We start from the raw sequence: 24377 nt of genomic DNA on the forward strand, positions 1-24377 counted from the left end.
GCCTCTTCCTAGCCTTCTTGGCATGCCCTGTGGATGGGGAGTGGTGCCGACTAGTTGATGGCACCAAAGGGTCACCGCACACCAACACCGCAGTGCCCTATGTCAACTCAGAGTGGTGTGCTGGAGCCAGGGTCAGTGCCGACTCCATCAGAATAGCCCAAAGCCTAATGTCCCTTTCTCTCTTGGTTCAAGGTTTAAACAACTTGCAAATCTTGCAACGATCGCTGAGATGGGTTTCCCTCAAACAGTGTAAACAGTCTGTGTGCGGATCACTCACTAGCATAGGTCGCCTACAAGTGTCGCACAACTTAAAACCCAGGGCACGGGGCATGCCCCAGCCCAGGCATTCTAGATAAACTAAACTAACTAATCAACTAACTAACTACAGGTACCACACACTGAATGAACAAGCAGTTCAGGGGACGAGCTACAGCAAAGCTGGAGCAGAGCAGTTCCGAAGTTCCTTCTTGCCGCCAGTGAAGGTGCTGAGGGTGGGGGGAGTGTGCAGCGCCCCTTATACCGTGCCATGGAGGCGCCACTCTAGGAGTTGCTAGGGGCACTCCCCTACAGGTACTGCTAGGGGAAAAACTTCTGGCACCAGTGCATGTAGCGAGCACACACACCTATTGCAGAATACACATGAGCAATCACTCGAAGAAGATATTAAAGCACCTTTGGCACATTTGGAGTGGAAAAAAGAATAGTGGGGATAATCCCAGTGACATAGCCATCATTTCCTCTCTCAGTAACACAGGTCCTGGTGCCCAAGGCCACATCTGAGACACAACACTAATGAATGCAGATTAGCTGCTCCTTCTGCCTTTATAGTTACTGCAATATCAGGCTAGAACTGTAATATAGCATTATTATACAAAGCTCTTTAGGATACCACAGGAAAAGATGCTACATAAAAAAACTGCTATATTTACCAGGATGTCTTGGTCAAATAACCAAAATCAAAAGGGTAAACAATTTTAATATTCTATTGCAGACAACGGTCTGACTATCTTCAGTTCCTTAAGTATATGCCCAGTGGCTTTTCCCAGCTCCTTGTAATAACCAAATGATGAAAATGGAAGGCATGAGAAAGATGGAATGTTGCACAGCAAAATAAGGCATTTTGCATTGCAAATTGAGACTTGATACCAGTGAATTCATATCCTGATACAGCAACAGACAGGAAACAACCCCCAAAAGATATTGAGCTATTTTAAAGCCAGGAACAGTTCTATTGCAGACTTTAAATGATGATGATGTACTTACAATTGTGGGTTGAGTACTTGGAATATAGGTGGTGGTCTGCGGTACCTGGACCAGTTTTATAGGCTGGTTGCTTGTCACACCTGTTGCTATCTGCAGAGACAGCACAGGTAACCTCAGTAAAAGTCTCAGCTTTTACATAAATTCCACCTAATTTATTATTACTATTAGAATATGAAATTTATGTTGGATGTTGTGTTAAAATGTGCATCTTAATGAATTCACAGGTTACTTTTGTTAATAAAACAAAATTCAAATTATGAACATGGTCAATGTACACAGCATGATGCTTCAGGTAGAACAACTACGTGAAAGAAATTCTAAATTTAAAAAATGGAACATTCCATGGCAGAAGTCTTAGGTAACTGACTCCCCCAACACCTCCCAATACCACATGATAAAGAAGTTTGTATTGACACAAACAATGCATACGGATATCAACTGAGCCACTGAGGCTCAATATAGTTCACCAGTTTTACTAGTGCATTCAAGTGAAACAAACACTGCCTCTCTCCTCAAATATGGTTCCACCCTAAGTTACTCCCTTAGAAATCCCATCAAACCTGAAGATCTAATTCCAGATGTTACCAATGATGCCAGAAATGAACACAGGTTCTCTAGTGCACCACACTCTCCACTCTAGAGGACTAGCTCAATGAGACATCATGCTGGAATCACAATACTTTACAACATAATATTTTTTGCTTTTTAACATTTTCAAACATTGTCAATGATATTTACATGAGGTAGGGGAACGGGTGGGGGGAGATATTGCAAGATATTGCCCCCAATAAAGTTGTTGCTTTAATAGCTTTTTCTTGGCAGGGAAGAAGAGCATTACTGTAGAAATGGTTATTAGTCAAACCTGCCTATAAAGTGGAGTCTTTATTATAGACATTTATCTTGTATATGCAGTGATGGGGCCCTTTGCATCAGAGTACTGCTCATCCTTGCCTGCAGAACCCTGTCAGAGTAGATGGCAAGGAAGATATCATGTTTGCATGCTGCTCTCTTAACTGTAGATCCAGCAGTATTTGTGAGTGCTGCAGTCAGTATTGCTCAGCCCAGAAGGCAATTTATATTGTATTTGAAAGATCCAGACCAGAAGCAACACTGATGGGCCCTGGAGGGAGACAGGTCCAGTCCTCCTTGGCTGGAACGATGTCAAGTCAACGTAAGATCTTACTGGGGATGAGTGGAGGGAAAGGGGTGATCCTGGAGGACATCCTGCTTCTCTCTTGCCAAATGGAACAGTTTTGTCATGATGGAGGAAAAATACTATTTCCTACCTCACTCACAAAATGACCCTCTAGAAATGTACAAGGGGCCAAAAAATAATGATGTCCCAAGGATACCTTAGGGTCAGGTTTAAGAGAAATCAGATACATTCTTAGGCTGAAGTGACTGCAGTGATACTCACTGTAACACAGTCTTTGTTTTTATCAGCTGCACTGTCCTTTTCCTTTGGGGTGCTGGCTGTTTCTGTGGATGGAGTCTGTGCACTGGAGCTGGGCTGGGATGATTTATTTAATGTTTCTGGGTTAATTTCTGTATCTGTTTCTTGTTGCGTTGCAGTAGCTAAAATAAAAAAATAAAAAGGTTTATACAATATAGCCATTAGCAATGTGTAGCAATCCACATTCACTCCTCCCCACTGGCACAACTGTGCACACATAAACGGACACCATTTCTACCAGCCCCGTATTTCCTCACTCTGAGCAGCTGTGAGGTAGGTTTCCCAGAGGCAGATTACCTGACTGTGTGCAGGATTTCATATGCTCAGGCCAGTGAGCTTGCTGGCAGGGGTAGTCACAGTAGCTGGTATTCCAGCAGCAGTAGAAGATGGCCTCTTTCTTGCAGTTGGCACACCACTGCTTCTTCTTGGTTTCATCCACAGCTTGCTGCTTCTCCAACTCCAGCTGCTTCTTTACTTCAGCAATCAAACGATCACGCTCCTGTTCAAGACTTTGCCGCATCTCCGCCATTGTCAATTCTAGTTGAGACACAAAGAAAGATGAGTCTATATTTCTCCCATTGATAAGGTGCAAATTACCAGGCTCAAAATCGTGGGGTCATCGTTTTTACCCTCTATTATTATTTATTATTTCTATTACAATTAGCTCCTTGATGCCTCGGTTGTGCTATATGCAGTACGATGTACTCCCCACCCGCTGCAACTGCTTTGCACAGCCTTTGGCCTCAAAAGCCAAGAGCTTCAATACTGCTGTGAACTAGTTTTCAACAAATAAACAGGACCATGGATCACACTCTCCTCCCACAAACACAAATCCATCAACTCTCTATTGTATCCTGGTTCCTTTAGACAGAAGAGTCTGGATGTCATTGCAACATGGCTCTCCCAGGATATAATTATAACAAAGTAGAAGTTTCAAAGCCAAAATGATTCCAGAAAGCTTTGAAAGTCATATTTACTTTGATTAATAAAATGAGATAAACAGAATCCATACACAGAATTATGCATCTGCAAAAATTCAGACCCTCAACCTTCACTTCAGCACAGCTTCACAGGACACAAAGGGATGAAATAAGATACCATTACACAACTTTGTCCTCTAGACCTCAGGCCAGTTCAACACCACATGTTATTTAAAAGGGATTCAGGAATTCTGTAACTTGTGCTTCACTGCAACTTTCCCCTAGGAGTCATTATATCAGCCAATGATCACTGAAGTGCAGCAGTACTTTAACCATGCCCTCATTTCCTGGCTACATGGTGGTGGAGATGTGGGGACTGGGAAGCAGTGTCCTATAGCCAGCAATGCTGGTTCTATGCTTACTGAAAATCTCCCATGATGCAGAATCCTCAACTGCCTGTTTACATCAGTATTTTGGCCCCTTTGCAATGCCAGAGTAGCATAAAGGGCAGGGAGCAGGGATGAGTATCTGTCAGGCAGTTTTTAAAATAAATGTTTTATTGCAAGGGTTCTCACAACAAATTTTTGGTGGCCTCAGAGTGCAGCCACCAACTCTTGCTAGTGGTCGCTCTGACACTTTTTCCTAAAATACTTAATAAACTTTAGGAAATACGAATAAATATGCACATACACATGTCCAAATCATTATTTATTTATGTCGGGTTTTCTTTTTGCAGACTCAGTAATAAAAATAATGTACAGTTGTCTCTATTCTTTGCTGGTACTAAACAGAATTGAAACACAAAGTGCTTTGTACGGTCTTTTGTTTTTTCTTATTGTTTCTTTTGCTTTTTTTTCTGATTGCCTCCCCCACCCCTTTTATTTATTTTTTTTAAGACTTGCTAGCTAGTTAAGTATGCTGTGAAAAGTGATATTAAACATACAAATTAGGGCTGTCAAGTGATTAAAAAATGTATCGCAATTAATCGCACTGTTAATAATAGGATACCATTTATTTAAATATTTTTGGATGTTTTCTGCATTTTCAAATATATTGATTTCAGTTACAACACAGAATACAGAGTGTACAGTGCTCACTTTATTTTTGATTACAAGTATTAGCACTATAAAAAAATAGTTTTTTTCAATTCATCTAATATAAGTACTGTAGTGAAATTTCTTTATCATGAAAGTTGAACTTACAAATGTAGAATTATGTACAAAAAAACCTCCATAAAACAATGTAAAATTTTAGAGCTTGCAAGTCCACTCAGTCCTACTTGTTTAGCCAATCAGTCAGACAAACAAGTTTGTTTACATTTCCAGGAGATAATGCTGCCCCCTTGTTTACTATGTCACCTAGTGTAGCTGGTGTCACAAGATATTTACATGTCAGATGCGCTGAAGATTCATATGTCCCTTCATGCTTCAAACACCATTCCAAGGGACATGCATCCATGCTGATGATCGGTTCTGCTCGATAACAAGCCAAAGCAGTGCAGACCGATGCATGTTCATTTTCATTATCTGAATCAGATGCCACCAGCAGAAAGTTGTTTTTCTTTTTGGTGGTTTGGGTTCTGTAGTTTCTGCATCAGAGTGTTGCTCTTTTAAGACTTCTGAAAGCATGCTCCACACCTCATCCCTCTCAGATTTTGGAAGACACTTCAGATTCTTAAACCTTGGGTCAAGTGATGTAGCTATCTTTAGAAATCTCATATTGGTACCGTCTTTGCGTTTTGTGAAATCTGCAGTGAAAGCATTCTTAAAATTTTAACTCCTGTGGGAATTCTGCATCACTGCACATACACAGAATTCATGGTCCCTGCAGATTTCTTTGCTTCTGTGCAGAAAAATGACGTCTGATGGGGAAGCAAAGGGAAGCTGCAAGAGCGATCACATGCCCTTCCCAGGCAGCAGAGACAGGTTGGTTCGGGCACTAGAGATGTAAATCGCTGCCGTGTGTGTGTATGTCACACACACACACTCTGTCCCTCTCACACACTACTGCAGCACGCTTGGTGTGGAGGGGCAGGGCTTTGGAGTGTTTCTAAGGAGATAGGCATGGGACAGGCACTGTTCCCTCAGGCATAGCAGAATGTAGAAGCTTGCCTGCTTAGTCAATTGCTCCCATTCTCTTTGTGAATTTCCCCAGGAGTATAAAATAGGTGTAAAAGTTTTAAAACTCCTTTACATTGCCAGAGTAGTGTAAAGGACAGGATGGCCTTACAAATGCTAACACTGAGCATATGGCTGCATATACCTGTTGACTAATAACTAGAAATAAAGAGTCAAACCTAGTTACATTACAGTTAGGCAATGGGGATTGGGAATTTCCTCCAACGCTCCCCACCTCCATTATCCATCCATTTTATAGTAGTTTAAATATATTACCAAAATAATTGAAACCAAAGTGATTATACTGTGTTATTTTGACAAATAAAGTATGGAGAATTCAGCATAATTTTATAATATCAGATGCTGACATTTTAATTTTTTGACATAGAATTTTTAATGTTTTGGCGCAGAATTCCTCCAGCAGTATAAAATGGACATGTGCTGGGTCATCATCCGAGACTGCTATAACATGAAATACATGGCAGAATGTGGGTAAAACAAAGCACAGGATGTACAATTCTTCCCCAAGGAATTCAGTCACAATTTTAATTGTATTATTTTTTTAACGAGAGTCATCAGCATGGAAGCATGTCCTCCGGAATGGTGGCCGAAGCATGAACGGGCATACAAATGTTTTGAATATCTGGCCATGCAAATGCCTGCTCTCACTTTCTGGTGACATTGTAAATAAGAAGAGGGCAGCATTATCTCCTGTAAATGTGAATAAACTTGTTTGTCTTAGCGACTGGCTGAACAAGAAGTAGGACTGAGTGGACTTGTAGGCTCTGAAGTTTTACATTATTTTATTTTTGAGCGTAGTTATGTAACAAAAAAATCTACATTTGTAAGTTGCACTTTCAAGACAAAGTGATCGTACTACTGTACTTGTATGAGGTGAATTGAAAAATACTATTTCTTTTGTTTATAATTTTTACAGTGCAAATATTTGTAAGCAAAAATAATATACACTTTGATTTCAATTACAACACAGAATACAATATATATGAAAATGTAGTGAAATATCCAAAATATTTAATAATTTTCAATTGGTATTCTATTGTTTAGCAGTGTGATTAAAACTGCAATTAATCACAATTAATTTTTTTAATCATGATTAATTTTTTTGAGTTAATCGTGTGAGTTAACTGTGATTAATTGACAGCCCTAATACAAATATCACTTTTCACAGCAGACTTACTCAGTCTTGGCAAGTCCAGAGACAAATTAAGCCCTGGATGGGGAAACGGCTACAGAGGCAGTGGGGTGATGGGGCACTGGAGGAGGCAGCAGGGAACGAGGGTCATTGGGGAGGATGAGCTCAGGGCCAGGGCCCGTCACCTCACAGTCAGGGAATGGAGCCCAAAACCCCATGCCTGAGGATGGAGCCCAGGAGATGGAGTCCAAAGGCCCATGGGTGGAGCCTGCCACCCACCACCCCAGGTCTGAAGCCCAACCTCACCACCCTTGGGAAGGTGGGGAACACATACTGGCTGTCCGCTCCTCCAGCTTTTCTGTCTCCAGAGGTGGCCAGGGCCCAAACCACTGCTGGCAGCCCCAGGGGAGGGGCTGCTGCTTTAATTGCCGCCCCCACCCACGAGGCAATGGCCGCAAGAAAAGCCCCTGGTGGCCACATTTGAGAAACATTATCCGAGAGTCAGTTACATTGAGGGTATGTCTACACTACAGGGTTATTCCGATTTTACATAAACCGGTTTTGTAAAACAGATTGTATAAAGTCGAGTGCACGCGGCCACACAAAGCATAATAATTCGGCGGTGTGCGTCCATGTACCGAGGCTAGCATTGATTTTTGGAGCGTTGCACTGTGGGTAGCTATCCCGTAGCTATCCCATAGTTCCCGCAGTCTCCCCTGCCCATTGGAATTCTGGGTTGAGATCCCAATGCATGATGGTGCAAAAACAGTGTCGCAGGTGATTCTGGGTAAATGTTGTCATTCATTCCTTCCTCCATGAAAGCAATGGCAGACAATCATTTCGCGCCCTTTTTCCCTGGATTGCCCTGGCAGACGCCATAGCATGGCAACCATGGAGCCCGTTCTGCCTTTTGTCACTGTCACCGTATGTGCACTGGATGCTGCTGAAAGAGGCGGTACTGCAGTGCTACAGAGCAGCATTCATTTGCCTTTGCAAGGTAGCAGAGATGGTTACCATCCCTATTGTACTGTCTGCCATGCCATTGTAAATTGGCGATGAGATGACAGTTATCTGTTGTTCTGTACTGTCTGCTGCTGTTATGGGTGCTCCTGGCTAGCCTTCGCTGAGGTCGGCCGGGCGCAAAGACAAAAATGGGAATGACTCCCCAGGTCATTCCCTCCTTTACGTTTTATCTAAAAATAGAGCCAGTCCTGCCTAGAATATGGGGCAAGTGTACTAGAGAACCAGTGTACCAGAGAGCGCAGCCGCTCTGTGTCAGATCCCGCAGAAATGATGAGCTGCATGCCATTCTAGGGCGTGCCCCTGCAACAACCCCACCCGTTGATTCCCCCAACCCTCCAGGGCTACCGTTGCAGTGTCCCCCCATTTGTGTGATGAAGTCATAAAGAATGCAGGAATAAGAAACACTGACTTTTTAGTGAGATAAAATGAGGGGGAGGCAGCCTCCAGCAGCTATGATAGTCCAGAAGGACATTAAACGGTGGCGGAGGAAAGGAGCACAGCCTCCCGCTGCTATGGTAGTCCAAGCAGTATAGAATCTTTTCTTTAGACATGAAAGGTGGGGGAGGGGCTGATGGAGCTTTGCCCTCAGTTGCTCTGATGAAGACGGTTACTAGCCGTTCTGTACCATCTGCTGGGAATGACCGGGAGTCATTCCTATTTTTACCCAGGCGCCCCCCGCCGACCTCACTGAGGCCAGCCAGGAGCACTCACAGGATGATGAGGACGGCTATCAGTCATTTTGTACTGTACCGTCTGCCACCAGAGAGGGGAGGGGAGAGGATGCTGCTGTTCAGTGCTGCAGCACCGCGTCTACCAGCAGCATGCCGTAGACATACGGTGACATTGAAAAAAAGTCAAGAAACCATTTTTTCCCCTTTTCTTTCACGGGGGGAGAAGGGGTAAATTGATGAGATATACCCTGAACCACCCTGGACAATGTGTTTGATTCTACGAGCATTGGGAGCTCAGCCAAGAATGCTAATGCTTTTCGGAGACTGTCGGATAGCTGGAGTCCTCAGTACCCCCATCCTCCCTCCCTCCCTCCATGAGCGTCCATTTGATTCTTTGGCTTTCTGTTACGCTTGTCACACAGGACTGTGCTGTGGCCTCCATCTATCATAGCCTGGAGATTTTTTCAAATGCTTTGTCATTTCGTCTTCTGTAACGGAGTTGTGATAGAACAGATTTGTCTCCCCATACAGTGATCGGATCCAGTATCTCCCGTATGGTCCATGCTGGAACTCTTTTTGGATTTGAGACTGCATCACCACCCATGCTGGTCAGAGCTCCACGCTGGGCAAACAGGAAATGAAATTCAAAAGTTTGCGGGGCTTTTCCTGTCTACCTGGCCAGTGCATCCAAGTTCAGATTGCTTTCCAGAGCGGTCACAATGGTGCACTGTGGGATACCGCCTGGAGGCCAATATCGTTGATTTGTGGCCACACTAACCCTAATCCAACATGGCAATACCAATTTCAGTGCTACTCCTCTCATCGGGGAGGAGTACAGAAATCGGTTTAAAGAGCCCTTTATATCGATATAAAGGGCCTCATTGTGTGGGCGGGTGCAGGGTTAAATCGGTTTAACGCTGATAAATTTGGTTTAAACGCATAGTGTAGACCAGGCCTGAGTCAAAAAAGAATTTGAAATCACCAATATCCCTCTCAGCACACATACCAATTTCATTGGGAGCAGGCCCGAACCTTGTGGGTACATTAGTGGATGCTAGCTGAAAATGAGATCCTCAGTTAGATTGTGGGAGACCCAAGTTCAAGTCCGTGAATCAGTAACTTTATATTTATACAAAGTGGAACAGCGTCCACAGGAGATACTGAGAAAGACCAAAATAGCCCATAATCTAGTGGTTAGGGAACTGATCTCCACTGCTGATATCCCTTTTTCCACATTAGGCAGAGAGAGGAACAGAACCCTGATCTCCCACATGCCAGGTGAGTTCCCTAACCACTGAGCTACAAGTTAAAATGGAGGACCTCTCCCCACTCCTGGCCATTCTGTGAATCTAATTTCCTCTCCTTTCATCAAAATGAAATATTTTGAGTCAGGTCAAAAAAAACATTCTGTTTTGACATTTCTGAAATATTTCAATTTTTTTGTCCAGCTGAAACAATTCAGCTAATTCAACACCAACACGCAAATCGTTTTCAGGTCACCAACAGCGCCTTTTTGGTGAATTATTTGCTGAAATTTTTTTGCATAGCTCTAATTACTGTTAGTACTGTGTCTGTGAACAGATAGCCCAAAATAAATAGATCAAAACATTCATTAATGAGTTAGGTCTCTTAACAGAGGTTATCCAATGAGCATAGAATCATAGAATATCAGTCCACATGGTGAGGACCAGGTTACTATAATCTTTCTCAAACATTTTCCCAAGCATAACTCTTATTTCACTGGTTAAACTAAAAACTGTTTTAACTGCTGTTTTCAGTAAAACAGCAACTGTCCAAATTACTGGGTACATGCCCAGTAGCATCAGCACAACACGTTCTGTTCTATTTTCTAACCCTTCACACATGGACAACTGGTACAGGCGCATAAACGAAGCAAACATATACCACAGTCTTTGAAATCATATTATTTTAGGTTATACTTTTCATACCAAGATTGTGTTTCATTTCTGAGAGTTCCTGTTGATGTAACCATTGAAGTTTCTCTATTTCGATTCTCAAACGACGAATCTGAAACATCGAAGAGATAAGATTTAATAAAATGGAAAATACAAATTTGGTGTATATAAAACATAGCTCCCTAATCATTTAGCAAAACTGGGCTTAGAGACAAGCAGCCTGATTCTCATTTACACTAAGGTCTCTTTTACAAAGAGGTCTTAAGCGTAAATGAGAATTAGGCCCAAAGCATTCTGACCAATTAACCAAGGTTCCAGAATATCCATAAGCATCAAAGAGAGAGATACAAAGCAAACTCTTGCTTGTGGGCGTTTCCTACCATAAACAAGGGAGAGACTTGTTTTAAAACTCAAAACAGAGCTGCTCAACTTAGGCCTTATTCTTCTCTTATTTACATCATTTTTACACCAACATAACTCTATTGACATCTATGGAGTCATTCCCAATTTACACAACTGTAAGAAAATGGAGTATCAGGCACCTTATCTCTAAAAACTGCTAGACTAAAACTTATCAGGCTTCAAATGTATCTGATCTGAACCTAAGCCACATCCCTCAGTTTTGACTGTAGTTATTGATGTCCGTAATTTTTTTTAAACAGCCCAAGTATTCAAAAGTATGTTTCCTATTAATTTAAGAAGCACAGAGGCTGGGGACATAATCACTCAAATGGATGATTTTGGATATGTTTCTACACAGCAAAAAATAAAAGACCGGGGGCAGCAAGTCTCAGAACCCTTGTCAACTGACTGGGGCTTGCCCTAGCTGGCTAAAAACAGCAGTGTTGACATTCAGGCTTGGGTTGGAGCCCAGGCTCCAGCTGATACCCGAATGTCAAACCCAGTACAAGCCCGAGTCCATTGACCTGGCTCTGAGATTCACCGCCTTTGGCTTTTTTGTCGTTGTTGTATAGACATACTCTTCCACTTCTGGATTAAAAGAAGTCACTCCTTCTTTCACAAACTCCAGAGTTTTCTCTTGCTTATGTTCTAAGGCAGTTTGCATTACGTAATCAGTTTTTTCCAATTTTTAAAAGAAAACAGAAAACACATAAAAGCAGTGAGACATCATCTCTGAAAATAACTACTAACTGTGTGTAGCAGTTAATACAAAATACAATCCTTTCATCTAATCAATGCAGAGTTTTACACTGCAACAAAAAAACCCTATGTAATAAACTGAATGATAAAATAATAAGGAGTCTTTGACGAGAAGGATCAAAGTTACACTGTGGTTTCTAAAATGTGATCATGAGAAACTCTTGCAATGCAAGTGTCTAAAACAAAATGAAACTAAACATAAAATGCTACATTAGAATAGAGCATAGTTTCGGATTTAAATCAACAAAAAAACCTTTTGAGTTAGGTTGAAGTGCTCAACTTTTTTATGGTAATGTTCTGTGTTTGTACAGCCCCTAGCCAAATGTGGCATGGTCTCTAACAAGGACTCCTAGGTGCTACCATATAACAACAACAGAGGTACTTGTATCTGTGACAACAGTCATAGATTAGACAGCAAAGAAGTTAGGGTCCAAAGTCAGCTTTAGTTCAGAATTTCTTTTAGGCATGCATACAGGCCGAGTTTTCCATATTATTTAAATGAAGGATTTTTTTTTAATGTTGGATGATTTTCTAAGTTTAAAAAAAAAGCAATATGCTCTGAAGAAAGCAATACTGACCTCTGCTATAGTACTTCCAGTGGTATTTTTGGAAAGATCGTTATATATTTCAGTCATTGTTCCTTTTATTGCATCCATCATCTGAAAAAGATAAATTGCTTTTTTTCAACGTCTATTTTTTAATGACCAACACATTCATTTTTACTAGTTTTTCCCCTTGCATGAATGAACTTATATTGCTGTCAACAGTGCCACATATCTTTATATACATTTATCAGAGTACATTTTAAAAAACTTCTCATTAGGATTATGAAGAGATTTTGGATCATGATTTTGAAATGATTTTCCAAGGGATACTGCCAAGACTGATACAAAACTGAGCCCAGATTTTAAAAAGGCTGAAATACAGTGTTTTTAACTGTCCAACTGATTCTGCAATATCCATCAGTTTGTTAGAAAGGATAGCTGCAGTAGTGATGGCATCCTTACTGCTCTGTTGGACCATTAGCCAACAAAATGCCATAGCGAGCTTGGTTTCTTTATGACTACAAGTGTATCACACCACACCCCATACTGACTGCTGGCTCTGTTCTTACAAAAAGGCAGGATACAGAAATATATAAAAATTGTGCTCTTTAATGCACTCAGAGAATGGACCCGAAAGGCAGAGACGAGGAGATGGGAAGCCTAATTATGAATAGAACAGCTTTGGTGGTAACATGTTGTAAGAATACCACAGAGCCCTGAGGTTCATCTTGGCAAGTAACTAGAGGCATGGATTTCCCGAATAACATGAAAGAAATCCAAAGTACAGTATATATATTAATTGTAACTACAATGTAAAATGCAGTTAAGTCAATCTATGCATTATCATCTGTACTAGTCCCAAGATGATAAATAATGTTGAATTTATAAAATACTGCATTTCTGCTCAACTAATATATGTGAAGCTCTGGTCTTCTTTTAGAAGAGAAACTTTGTTCTTCATCAAATCAAACTTGTACTGTATACATAAATTACATCCAACTAAGGTCACACACTTACTCATAACTGCTTCATTCTTTGAGCAATATCCAACCTATACCTTGAATGACATTTCCATATGGTGAAAATATACATTGTTTTAAAATAGGAACATATTTATTTATTTATTAACAGAGATCTACAGAAAGTCAATTCCACAGTGTTAATGAGAATTATTTTTTAAGATTGAGTACAGATTTACTCTTCTACGAAGAAACAGAAAACATGGTCTAGATCACTTATCATTTAACGAAGTGGAGTAGTTATGGGGTTATGGAAGGAAACTACTGAAAAAGTAGTGTGGTAGTCAAGTAACTACAGTGTACAGTATATATGATCTGTGGCTGAAATTTACAGACTGCTGAACCAAGCCAGAAGCAAAATGTGCCCATTTTACAAATAGGGAATCTGGGACAGAACACTGAATTCGCTTGCCCATAGTCATACAACATGTCAATGGCAGAGCCTGGAATAGAACTGCGGTCTCCTAACTTCCAGTTCAGTGCCCTAGCCACTGGATCATGATGCACTTTGTTACTGGTTAATATGTTCCCTCTTTAGAATACACGAGAATAGTCCCACAAAAGTGAAATGCAAGAGGGGCAAATCAGATTCGAAGACTTAACACGTTTTTTAGCAATATGGTAAAGGACTGTATTAAGACCTCTGGTGAAAGTTGCTGACTTATAGTTGCACTGAAGACAAGCTTTTTAGGGTTAAATTTTGGTTCCTCTGAAGTCAATGGAACCATAATTTGGCCTTTGAAGAGCAAAAATGAACAAATCTTTAGTGTATCTTGTTCTCTCTTTCTCTTTTTTTTCTTAATTAAACCTGGTCCATATTGCTTAGGTCAGTGTCCTGAGAGTTCAAGTGGGGAATGATATGACATGACTCGCCATGCTTAAACTAAAAACTTCATTTGAAATTCATCTTTTGAGTACGATTGATGTTTCAAAGTTTTTTACTTTGTGACATTATTAACACCAGCTGAATCAGATAAATGATTCTTCTGAATTTCGGCAAATGCTAGCACTTTTAAATAAGACCCTTACAATCTACTGAGTAACAAATTATTTCAAAAAAAAATTCTTAAGAAAACCCTGCTCAAGAACTTACTTTGCTAGTGTACTTTGCAATATCTGCTGCCACATCAGCTGAAGCTGTTGCTATTGGCAAGTCTGTATTAATTGAAGAAGAAAGTGTACTTGAAGAACCAGAACTGGTAACCATAGAAACAGGCTGAGTACTCGTAACCAAGGTGATAGTTGATGTGGAAGTGCTTTGGGTGATCTCTTTTTGCTGTACAGCTAAGAAAATAAAACATACAAATAAAGTAAGTCACTGTATACATTAACCATTTCAATAAATTAGTGAATAGGCAAACAGCTAAAAAATTGTTTACTAGCATGCTAATGATATGCATCCTTTAGTAAATGGATGCATCTAGCCATTTCATTAATCTAAACTATGAATGCTTTTGCTATTATTATTTATAAAACTGTAATATTCATGAAATAATGCAACATTACCTTTATTAATCATTTGCTCGGGTCTTATACGTGACCTAAAGATAAATATGCTAAGACAGCTTAGAGGCTTGCCACTTTCAATTCTGGTCACAGTACAAGTCTTTCCTGTGAATCTGTGTCTCACTTGAGTTTCCAGCACTCCCTCAACCTGCTTCTCAGAGGCCCACTTACTAGACTTCCAGCCTGCTGTGCTTCCAGGAGCTATCCCCATATGTACAATATGAAAGTTCCATGTTGGAATCACTGTAAAGGGTGCCTACGGTTTGCATGCTCTAGTATCCATTTGTCTGTGGTACAAGGCTTTGTTAGCATTTCTGGGGCAGTTCACTGTGGCTAACAAGGCCTTGTACCACAGACAAATGGATACTAGAGCATGCAAACTGGTGGCCACATTTGAGAAACATTATCCTAGAGTCAGTCACATTGAGTCAAAAAAGAATCTGATATCACCAAGGGTAGTTAAGCTCTGAAATAGGCTTTCAAGAGAGGCTGTGAAATCCCTATCATGGGAGGTTATCAAAAACAGGTTGACAAACACCTTTCAGGGATGGTGTAAGTCAGTGATACTCAGACCTCAGTGGGTCAAGAGCCACATCATTGATCAACATTACCCAAAAGAGCCACAGTAGTGTGAATTCATTATTTCATTTACTATGGTTATCTTGAACAAGTATTATTTTATCAACTACAATTGGTTAATAACATAGTAAAAGACTCCTGATAGGGTAATAACTTAGACTGGTTAATAATTAAATTACACAGTGTTTTAATATTATGAACAGCAGGAGACACACTGAAGAGCCACTTGCAGCTCCCGAGCCTCAGTCTGAGTATCACTGGTCTAGGTATACTGGGTCCTTGATGCCTGCCTCAGAACAGGGGGCTGGACTTGATGATTTCTCGAGGTCCCTTCCAGCCCTACATTTCTACGATACAGAAAATAATTCAGTTCACTCTTCTAGAGCTGTGATGGTTGACAATGGCAAAAAGTATGCAAACCTATTGTAAAGTAAGGATAAATGGTTCTAAAGACATACCACAGGAAGCTAATAAGTTTAGTAAGGTGTTACATTTTTAAAGAGTCACTTTTCAGAGTAGAGCCATACTTTGAGATATTGGTTTTCGTGGTAGAATTCCTGGTTAGAAGGGCTTGGATCACCATGAACACTACTAGGCAATTAGGGCACCATGGACACATTGTTACAAGTGTATACCTTTTACTGCCTGTCTTGTCTGATATCTTGTCCCTTGAGAAGACTGAGGTTGTTGCGACTGTTGAGACTGCTGGCTCTGCTGCTGTTGCCTCTGTACCTTCTGCATGTGCCATTTCTGAGATGATGTTTGAAATTTATTTGAAGAATTCCACACTACTCGCTGCACAGCAGGGGCTGTTTCCTTAGGTAGCAGTGGCCTCTGCTTTTTCACAGGGCTCCCTGTGGCTGCTGCTGGAGCAGTGACAGTAGAAGTAGCACTAGTAGTAGCTGTGACTCCAGCTGGTGGAGTTTGGGCTGCAGATCGGGTAAGCACAGGAGTTTCAGGTGGAGGCTGGCTGCTTGCACTGGAAGAAGGTGGAACTTTACCTACAACTTAAAAATAAAATATAATAAAGAGGAAAAAAAGAAAGTTATCTAATATGAAAAATAAAGAACTTAAAAATAAGATCTAGCTAGGCTTATATACCACACATCTCACCAAAGTATAGACTGGTCTGGACAAATATTTTTTGTCTAACAGCTGTAATGCTGAGCATAGCTAGTGAAAGTAATTTTCTTAATGGCTAACTGCAATTTACATTTACCATGATTAACACATGGACAACATGAACTGATACCATACATAACAGATCTATTCTTATGACTTTTACTAATGGGAGCACTTAAATTGACTTTAGTGGGATTACACACGTTTGGGAGTGCTTGATCAAATCTAATATCTCCTGTATCATTATGTTGTTGCAGGGCTCACAGAAGAGTGATGGTTATGGCTGAAATTCAAAAATCTTGAAAAACTTGCAAATTAAATTCCAAACTCATGCAAGGTTGTACTGTATATGCACTACAATACTGAGCACTGGTGAAAGGCACCTATCTCCTGTGAATGATCATTCATTGAGATTAGCAATTATTGAAAACTATGGGTTCATTACTTTTATGTCTGTCCTATAAATGAAAGAAGGAAATAAATTCAACCTACCATCTTGCTTAGGAGGTGGTTCTTTAGATTCTTTCTTGTTTTTCCGTCCCTCACGCCCACAATGATCTTCCCCTAGATCGATGACAAGTTCACTCTCTGAATCAGAGTCCAGACCCAGATGCACAGTTGGAGAGTCTGTCTCATCTTTACCTTTCAGTTTTTCTTTTGCAGGATGCTGCAAATTTTTTCCCTTTTCAGAAAAGTCTTTCTCAGAGTCTGTATTAGCCTTTTCTTTGACAGGGACATCTGTTTTCTCCACTCCTGGACTTGTGCTTTTAAGTTCCTCTTTGACTTCAGCTGGAGCTGGGGGTTTAGGTTTTTTTTTCATGGTCAATGACTCTTTGTCACTTTTTCCACTTTCTTTGTCCTCTCCATCTTCCTGATCGTTCTTTGATTTCTGTTCATCATCACTGATATATTCACTGTCACTGGTGTCTGATTTTTCAGAATCCTCAGAGTCACTATGTTCTACTGCGTTATAAACATCTTCAGAGATTTCATTGATTCCTAACACAGAAAAACACAAAACAAATGTACTCTATTCCACATTAACTGGATAATGACTCTGTAATATGATAGAAAAATAAAATATTTTGCATGATTCTATACACTGGAAAGTTCATTTGTATTACTACCTTGACTTCCATTCCCAAGCTACTTCCTCCTCCTCGTGTCCTACCTCACTCTCTATTTAAGAATATCAGAATGTCTGAGTGTCATTCTCTATAATCTGATTTACATTTTTACTGGATTTAACCTTTGGCCCTCCTTTCCCTGCGTACTCATTTATCAGTTATCTTCACGTTCTAAATTTGTCTAACCTAGGGCCAATCTGGCTAACATGCATATGTGTAACTTTAACTACAAAAGTAATCACATTAGAATCAATGGGACCACCCATGTGACTAAAGTTACTTACATGCATGTTTGCCAAATCAGGACCTTAGACTGGAAGATTTTCCAAGGAGAAGTGATGTCGTTTTTCAAATCATTATGAAGTGCCATGCAAAGCAATAGTGCAATACAAATATTTAATAGTATCACCATACCCTACCAGATGTAACTGGATATGTTAATATCAGGTAGTGTTTAGTAAACTAGCTACAGTTCTTGAATTTTTCATGTTACAAGGAAAAATAAGACAACAAAAATAAGTATACTAATCTACATCAGAGAGGTGCAAAGAACATAGGTTAAAACATGAAAGTTCTTCAGAGAGATTCGTAACAGCAGGTTCTAATATACGTTAGATTGTTCCAGCTTAACACATTCAAAATGTATTCCCTTAAGTATTCAAACATCCTCATCTGATTTTACATTTTAGTGTAAGAAGTATTTAAGGTTTTACAACATGGAAAAATACTTTTCAAGATTGTAAACAAAATCAACCCTTAAATCAAAGTTTCCTTTGAGTTTAGGATTCATGCTCCCCTTATTTAATGGACTCTGGGCATACCTAACTGTGCTTTACAACTCTCTATTGTCTTGTCAAGATTAAGCTGGAACCTGCTGCGAATCTGTCGTTTTGGTGAAATTAGCGGCACAGGTGTGGACTGTTGCTGGACTGATTCACTCAGTTCTTTCAGATCCATCTCAGCTTTGCTGCGATCTAAAAAGACATTATAAAAAGAATTCTTTAATTAAAAAAGATACTTTAAGGGGCGAGGGGAATCTCCACTGTCCTCATAAATGAAAATTTTGTAGTAAAATTACTTAATTTTAGACTGAAATGAAAATGCAGACTAACTGAAATGTATTAATATTATTTTCTAATTATAGTCTGCAATTCTGAACAATTCAAAAGAATGGCTTTAACACAAACTTAACAGTTTTTCCCTTTTGTTCTCCATAAAATAATCTGGTGATTTCTGCAGGGATAAAGAATTGGAAAATAGAAATCTTGCTGGCCTTTCTTTTAAACCCACAAGGTAAGAACAGGGGAGGAAAAACTTTATATATAGAGATATACCTATCTCATAGAACTGGAAGAGACCCTGAAAGGTCATCAAGTCCAGCCCCTTGCCTTCACTAGCAGGATCAAGTACTGAATTAGCCCCTAAATGGCCCCCTTGAGGATTGAACTCATAACCCTGGGTTTAGCAGGCCAATGCTCAAACCACTTTGCTGTCCCTCCCCGCTCCACTGAGCCCCCATTGGCCTGGAGCAGTGATCTGTGGCCAGTGGGAGCCGCGATCAGCTGGACCTGCAGACGGGGCAGGTAAACACACCGGCCCAGCCCGCCAGAGGCTTTCCCTGCACAAGCAGCGACCCCTGTTTGAGAAACCCTGATTTATACTGAGTCAATATGGTATTTTCTGTCTTATTATCTATCCCTTTCTTAATGAGTCCCAACATTCTGTTTGCTTTTTTGACTGCTATTGCACATGGAGTGGATGTTTTCAGAGAACTATCCTCAATGACTCCAAGATCTCTTTCTTGAGTGGTAACAGCTAATTTAGACCCCATCATTTTATATCTATAGTTGGGATTATGTTTTCCAACGTGCATTACTTTGCATTTATCAACACTGAATTTCATCTGCCATTTTGTTGCTCAGTCACCCAGTTTTGAGAGATCCTTTTATAGCTCTTTGCAGTCTGCTTGGGACTTACTATCTTGCATAGTTTTGTTCATCTGCAAATTTTGTCACCTCACTGTTTACCCCTTTTTCCAGATCATTTATGAATATGTTGAATAGGACTGGTCCCAGTACGGACCCCTGGGGGACACCACTATTCATCTCTCTCCATTCTGAAAACTGACCATTTAATTCCTACTCTTTGTTTCCTATCCTTTTACCAGTTACTAATTCATGGGAGAACCTTCCCTCTTATCCCATGACTGCTTACTTTGCTTAAGAGCCTTTGGTGAGGGACCTTGTCAAAGGCTTTCCGAAAACCTAAATACACTATATCCACTGGATCCCCCATGTCTAGATGCTTGTTGACCAATCCCCTAAAAGAAATCTAGTAGATTGGTGAGGCATGATTTCCCTTTACAAAAAACATGTTGATTATTCCCCAACAAATTATATTCACCTATATATCTGAGAATTTTGTTCTTTACTATAGTTTCAACCAGTTTGCCCAGTACTGAAGTCAGCCTAACCCTATCCTCCAATCATTTGGTACAGATGTCTGTAATCTATCATTTAAATCCGCAACAGATAGCAGTCATGCAATTTCACATTTCAGTTCCTTCAGAACTCTTGGGTGAATATCATCTGGCCCTGGTGACTTATTACTGCTTAGTTTAGCATTTGTTCCAAAATCTCCTCTAATGACACCTCAGTCTGGGACAGTTCCTCAGATCTGTCACTTAAAAAGAACGGCTCAGGTTTGGGAATCTCCCTCACACTCTCAGCCATGAAAACTGATGCAAAGAATTCATTTAGTTTATCTGCAATGGCCTTATCATCCTTGAGTGCTCCTTTAGCATCTCGATCATCCAGTGGCCCCACTGGTTGTTTAGCAGGCTTCCTGCTTCTGATGTACTTAAAAAAATTTTTTGCTATTACTTTTTGAGTTTTGGATAGCTGTTCTTCAAATTCTTTTCTGGCCTTCCTAATTACATTTTTAAACTTCATTTGCCAGAGTTTATGCTCCTTTCTATTTTCCTCATTAGGATTTAACTTCCACTTTTTAAGGGAGGCCTTTTTGCCTCTCACTGCTCTTTTACTTTGTTGTTTAGCCATGGTGGCTCTTTTTTGGTTCTCTTACTATGTTTTTTTAATTTGGGGTATATATTTAAGTTGAGCCTCTATTGTGGTGTCTTTAAAAGTTTCCATGCAGCTTGCAGGGATTTTACTTTTGGAGCTGTACCTTTTAATTTATGTTTCACTAACCTCCTCATTTTTGTGTACTTTGCCTTTCTGAAATTAAATGCTACAGTGTTGGGCCGCTGTGGTGTTTCCCCGCCACAGGGATGTTAAATTTAATTATATTCAGCTCCTGGACCTGATCCTGTGCTCCACTGAGGACTAAATCAAGAACTGACTCTCCTCTTGTGGGTTCCAGGACTAGCTACTCCAAGAAGCAGTCATTTAAGATGTCAAAAAACTTTATCTCTGCATCTCTTCCTGAGGTGATATCTTCCTAATCAATATGGGGATAGTTGAAATCCCCCATTATTATTGATTTTTTTATTTTAATAGCCTCTCTAATCTCCCTGGGCATTTCACAGTCACTATCAACATCCTGGTCAGGTGATTTGTTATATACCCCTACTGCTAAAAGGGGATCATACCAATTATTCTGTGGCAAGAACTTCACTGCTCAGACTGGTATCTTAACATTTAATAATGTTTTAAGAGGGGCTCTACTGGTAAAGTGAACTAATGATAATGATAATAGGAGAGCATAGACAGCCCTAACGGGTTTAGCTACATAAAGAAATGGAACTTGATAGCCCATTAGTCTAAGCAGGATCAGTGAGAGTTGAAAACACCAATCCAATTAAAAAAATTATGTGAAACATAGATTTTATAAGGAACTAGACTAGATAACTCTACTTGAACCAGACAAAGGCAGTAGCAACTTGACAATGAGCGAAGTGGCGAATATTATTCAGATGACTGACACTGCCCCCCCACCCCCGGCCGCTTGCTGGTTCTCAGTTACTCAGTTTGATTGTTATTAATATGCAGATCATTACCTTGAATCTCTTTCCAGGATTTCAGAAAAAGCTTTCCACTAAAATTCAGCAAGGAGACTTGCTTCATAGTCATAAGTGGCAATTTCATGATATGGACTTGTCATGAATATAGAAGGAAGGGTAGCAACCTTTATTTATTCAGTAGCATAAAATCCCTCCTTGACAGTTGTACTGGATTGCCCTACCTGTAAGGGGTTAAGCAGTTCAAATAATCTAGTTGGCACCTGACCAGAAAGAAGAATGAGGAAAGAAGATACTTTCAAATCTGGGTAAGGGGAAGGATTTGTTTGTGGTTATCTTTTGTTGTTCCCTCTCTGGACTGAGGGGGAAGTCAAGCAGGTACAATATCTCCTGAAATATACCTGGAATAATCCAGCTAAAACCACAGAAATTGTAAGTAGGGCAAGGAAATGCATTAGATTATCTTTTGTTTTGGCTTGTGAATTTTTCCTATGCTACAGATGTAGTTTCATTCCTGTTTTTGTAACTGTGAAGCTGAGCCCAGAGGGGAATCCTCTGTGTTTTTAATCTTTTATTACCCTTTAAAGTTATCTTCCATCCTGATTTTGCAGGTGTGGTTCTTTTACTGTTTTCTTTATAATAAAATTCTTCTTTTAAGAACCTGACTAATTTCAGTGTCTTGAAGACAAAGGGTCTGGTGTGTGCTCACAGTGCTTTGGCAACTGGTTGGTATATTATTCTCAAGCCTCCCCAGGAAAGAGGGCGAAGGAGCTTGGGGAGATATTTTTTTTTGGGGGGGGGGAGGGAATAGAAATTCCAAGTGACCTGTCCCTAAATATTTTGTGTAAATCACTTGGTGGTGGCAGCAATACCAGTCCAAGGACAAGGAAAGGGATTTGTGTCGTAGAAAAGTTTTCACCTAAGCTGGTAAAATATAAGCTATAGTCTTTCATGTGGGTCCCCACATCTGTACCTCAGAGTTCAGAGGGGGTGGGGAACCCTGACAGGACCAAATAAATCTATGTTGCACATGCAGCACAAAAAGCAATAACGTAATAGTTAAAGTATACTGAAAAATTCTAAAACTGCCCCTCTTCCTCTGGTCAAAACAGCTTGGGTTTCTGGGTGTCCGAAGCACGTTGCAATGCCTCTCTCTTCTCTTTTTACATCTATTCTCTCTCCTCACCAGTAACCGTTGCACTATGCTCAACACAAAAGTGGACCTAAATCCACATCTGTTACAACTTCTAAATTTATATTTACGCTTTTACATAATTATTTTGACAGAGAGAGAACAGAATAAGGATATGCATGACCAAAATAGAGTACAATATACAGTTCCTGAAAAAATCATCTTCACCTAGTACATTTAACCTATAACACACAAATCATGTCAAGAAATCTGAGTTTCTATTCAACAGTAATTCCCAAAGATGTGCTGAAGCAAAATCACATTTATGAGACGTTGAACTTCTCCCAGAATAGATGTAAACTTGCTCTTGCGAAAACACATACACTTCTACCCCGATATAACATGAATTTGGATATAAAGCAGTAAAGCAGTGCTCAGGGGGGGCCTCCACGGTAAGCTGCAATGCCTATCTCTAATCTTTGGCTTTTACACTGGTGAGGCTGGATTACGGAGGGACTCTGTTGGTAGACTTAAATTTTGCTGTGATAGAAGTACTGCTTTTAAGAAATGATCAAGGAAGCATATTTGTTTACATAACTGTAATTTAAAAGACTGCTGGGGTGTCCAGAGCTTTGAATGGATGCTTTTTTTCAGCTTTGGTAAAAATATAAACAAGTCACCACGTTCTATAGTATGCATATAAAAAAAGTAAGTTTAATGCACTACACTGTATAGCTCTTTGGACAATTAACTTTCCTCTGTTTTTCCATTACTGTTCTACAGCTAGAAAGAGTAATGCCCCAAGAATACCTTTAAGTAATCAATCACTTGACTAATCTTAAAATGTTCCAAGTACACACAGACAGAAAGTTTCACTATAGTGTTACAGCTATGCCCCAGTACTGCACTGATTTATGGAATGCCGCTGCACTGTACGCAGGATCATGTAATGGATGACCAGAATGAAGGAGTTAAGTAACACATTACTACTATGGAGAGTAAATACTATTATACAATATGCACTAGTCATGTAATCAAAAGAGCTCTACCCCTCCAAAATATCTGCTCATTAAGAGCTAAATTTTCAAGATGGATCAGCTCTTATTTAGAAATCTACATGAATTTGGCAGATTTTCAAAGGAGTTCAGCACTCAGGAACTCCCATTGTTCAGCTGGGTGCTGAACTTTTGAAAATCGCACCTTAGATATATTAAAGAAAACTAATCACTAAACCTCTGCTGCAGTAATTTTACCTATAGACAAGTGACATTAGTTGGACATGACAAGATGTAAGTGCAGGCAAAGATTACATAAAGCAAGGTAAGACAAGAGACAGTAAGATAGGTATTTTCTTTCAGAAGTCTCTCCATCCCAACAAATAAAATAGAAGTCAAATCACTCAGATCTTTCTATTCAACTCTTTTGCATATAAAGAGGTCTCCCTGAAAATAAATGGCCTCTCTGTTTATCTCAGGACCAGTGTTATGCAGAAAAGAGTTAAATCAACAGTAGCAGAGTCCAGAGGCTAAGATCTTCATGCACAACGTTTTCAAGTGCTTCATCTTGAAATGTTCCAAACTTCCTGATAACTCCATTCCTAAAAGTTGATTGTAATGATGCCCATATTCCATGTTATCAATTTTCCTTCACTCTTCTGGAGATGAAACTTTCTGCTAATATTCAATGTATCC

General features: G+C 40.0%; 1 protein-coding gene across 9 annotated transcripts in view; it reads right to left on the reverse strand.

Annotated features, from left to right (window-relative positions):
• ZMYND8 (zinc finger MYND-type containing 8) overlaps positions 1-24377 on the reverse strand; it is a 133801-nt gene that overhangs the window by 9908 nt on the left and 99516 nt on the right. For 8 of the 9 annotated variants that reach the window (XM_050917263.1, XM_050917264.1, XM_050917265.1 and 5 more), the window contains 9 exons: positions 18397-18549; positions 16941-17447; positions 15962-16333; positions 14335-14525; positions 12256-12336; positions 10550-10628; positions 3014-3253; positions 2681-2838; positions 1264-1353 (listed from right to left, as the gene is read on the reverse strand). In XM_050917263.1, the coding sequence (XP_050773220.1) occupies positions 1264-1353; positions 2681-2838; positions 3014-3253; positions 10550-10628; positions 12256-12336; positions 14335-14525; positions 15962-16333; positions 16941-17447; positions 18397-18549 (1871 nt within the window). The remainder of the gene's footprint in view (positions 1-1263; positions 1354-2680; positions 2839-3013; positions 3254-10549; positions 10629-12255; positions 12337-14334; positions 14526-15961; positions 16334-16940; positions 17448-18396; positions 18550-24377) is intronic. The other variant, XM_050917267.1, reaches the window with a different exon arrangement.

This window comes from Gopherus flavomarginatus, chromosome 11 (assembly GCF_025201925.1).
Source record: "Gopherus flavomarginatus isolate rGopFla2 chromosome 11, rGopFla2.mat.asm, whole genome shotgun sequence".
NCBI lineage: Eukaryota > Metazoa > Chordata > Testudines > Testudinidae > Gopherus > Gopherus flavomarginatus.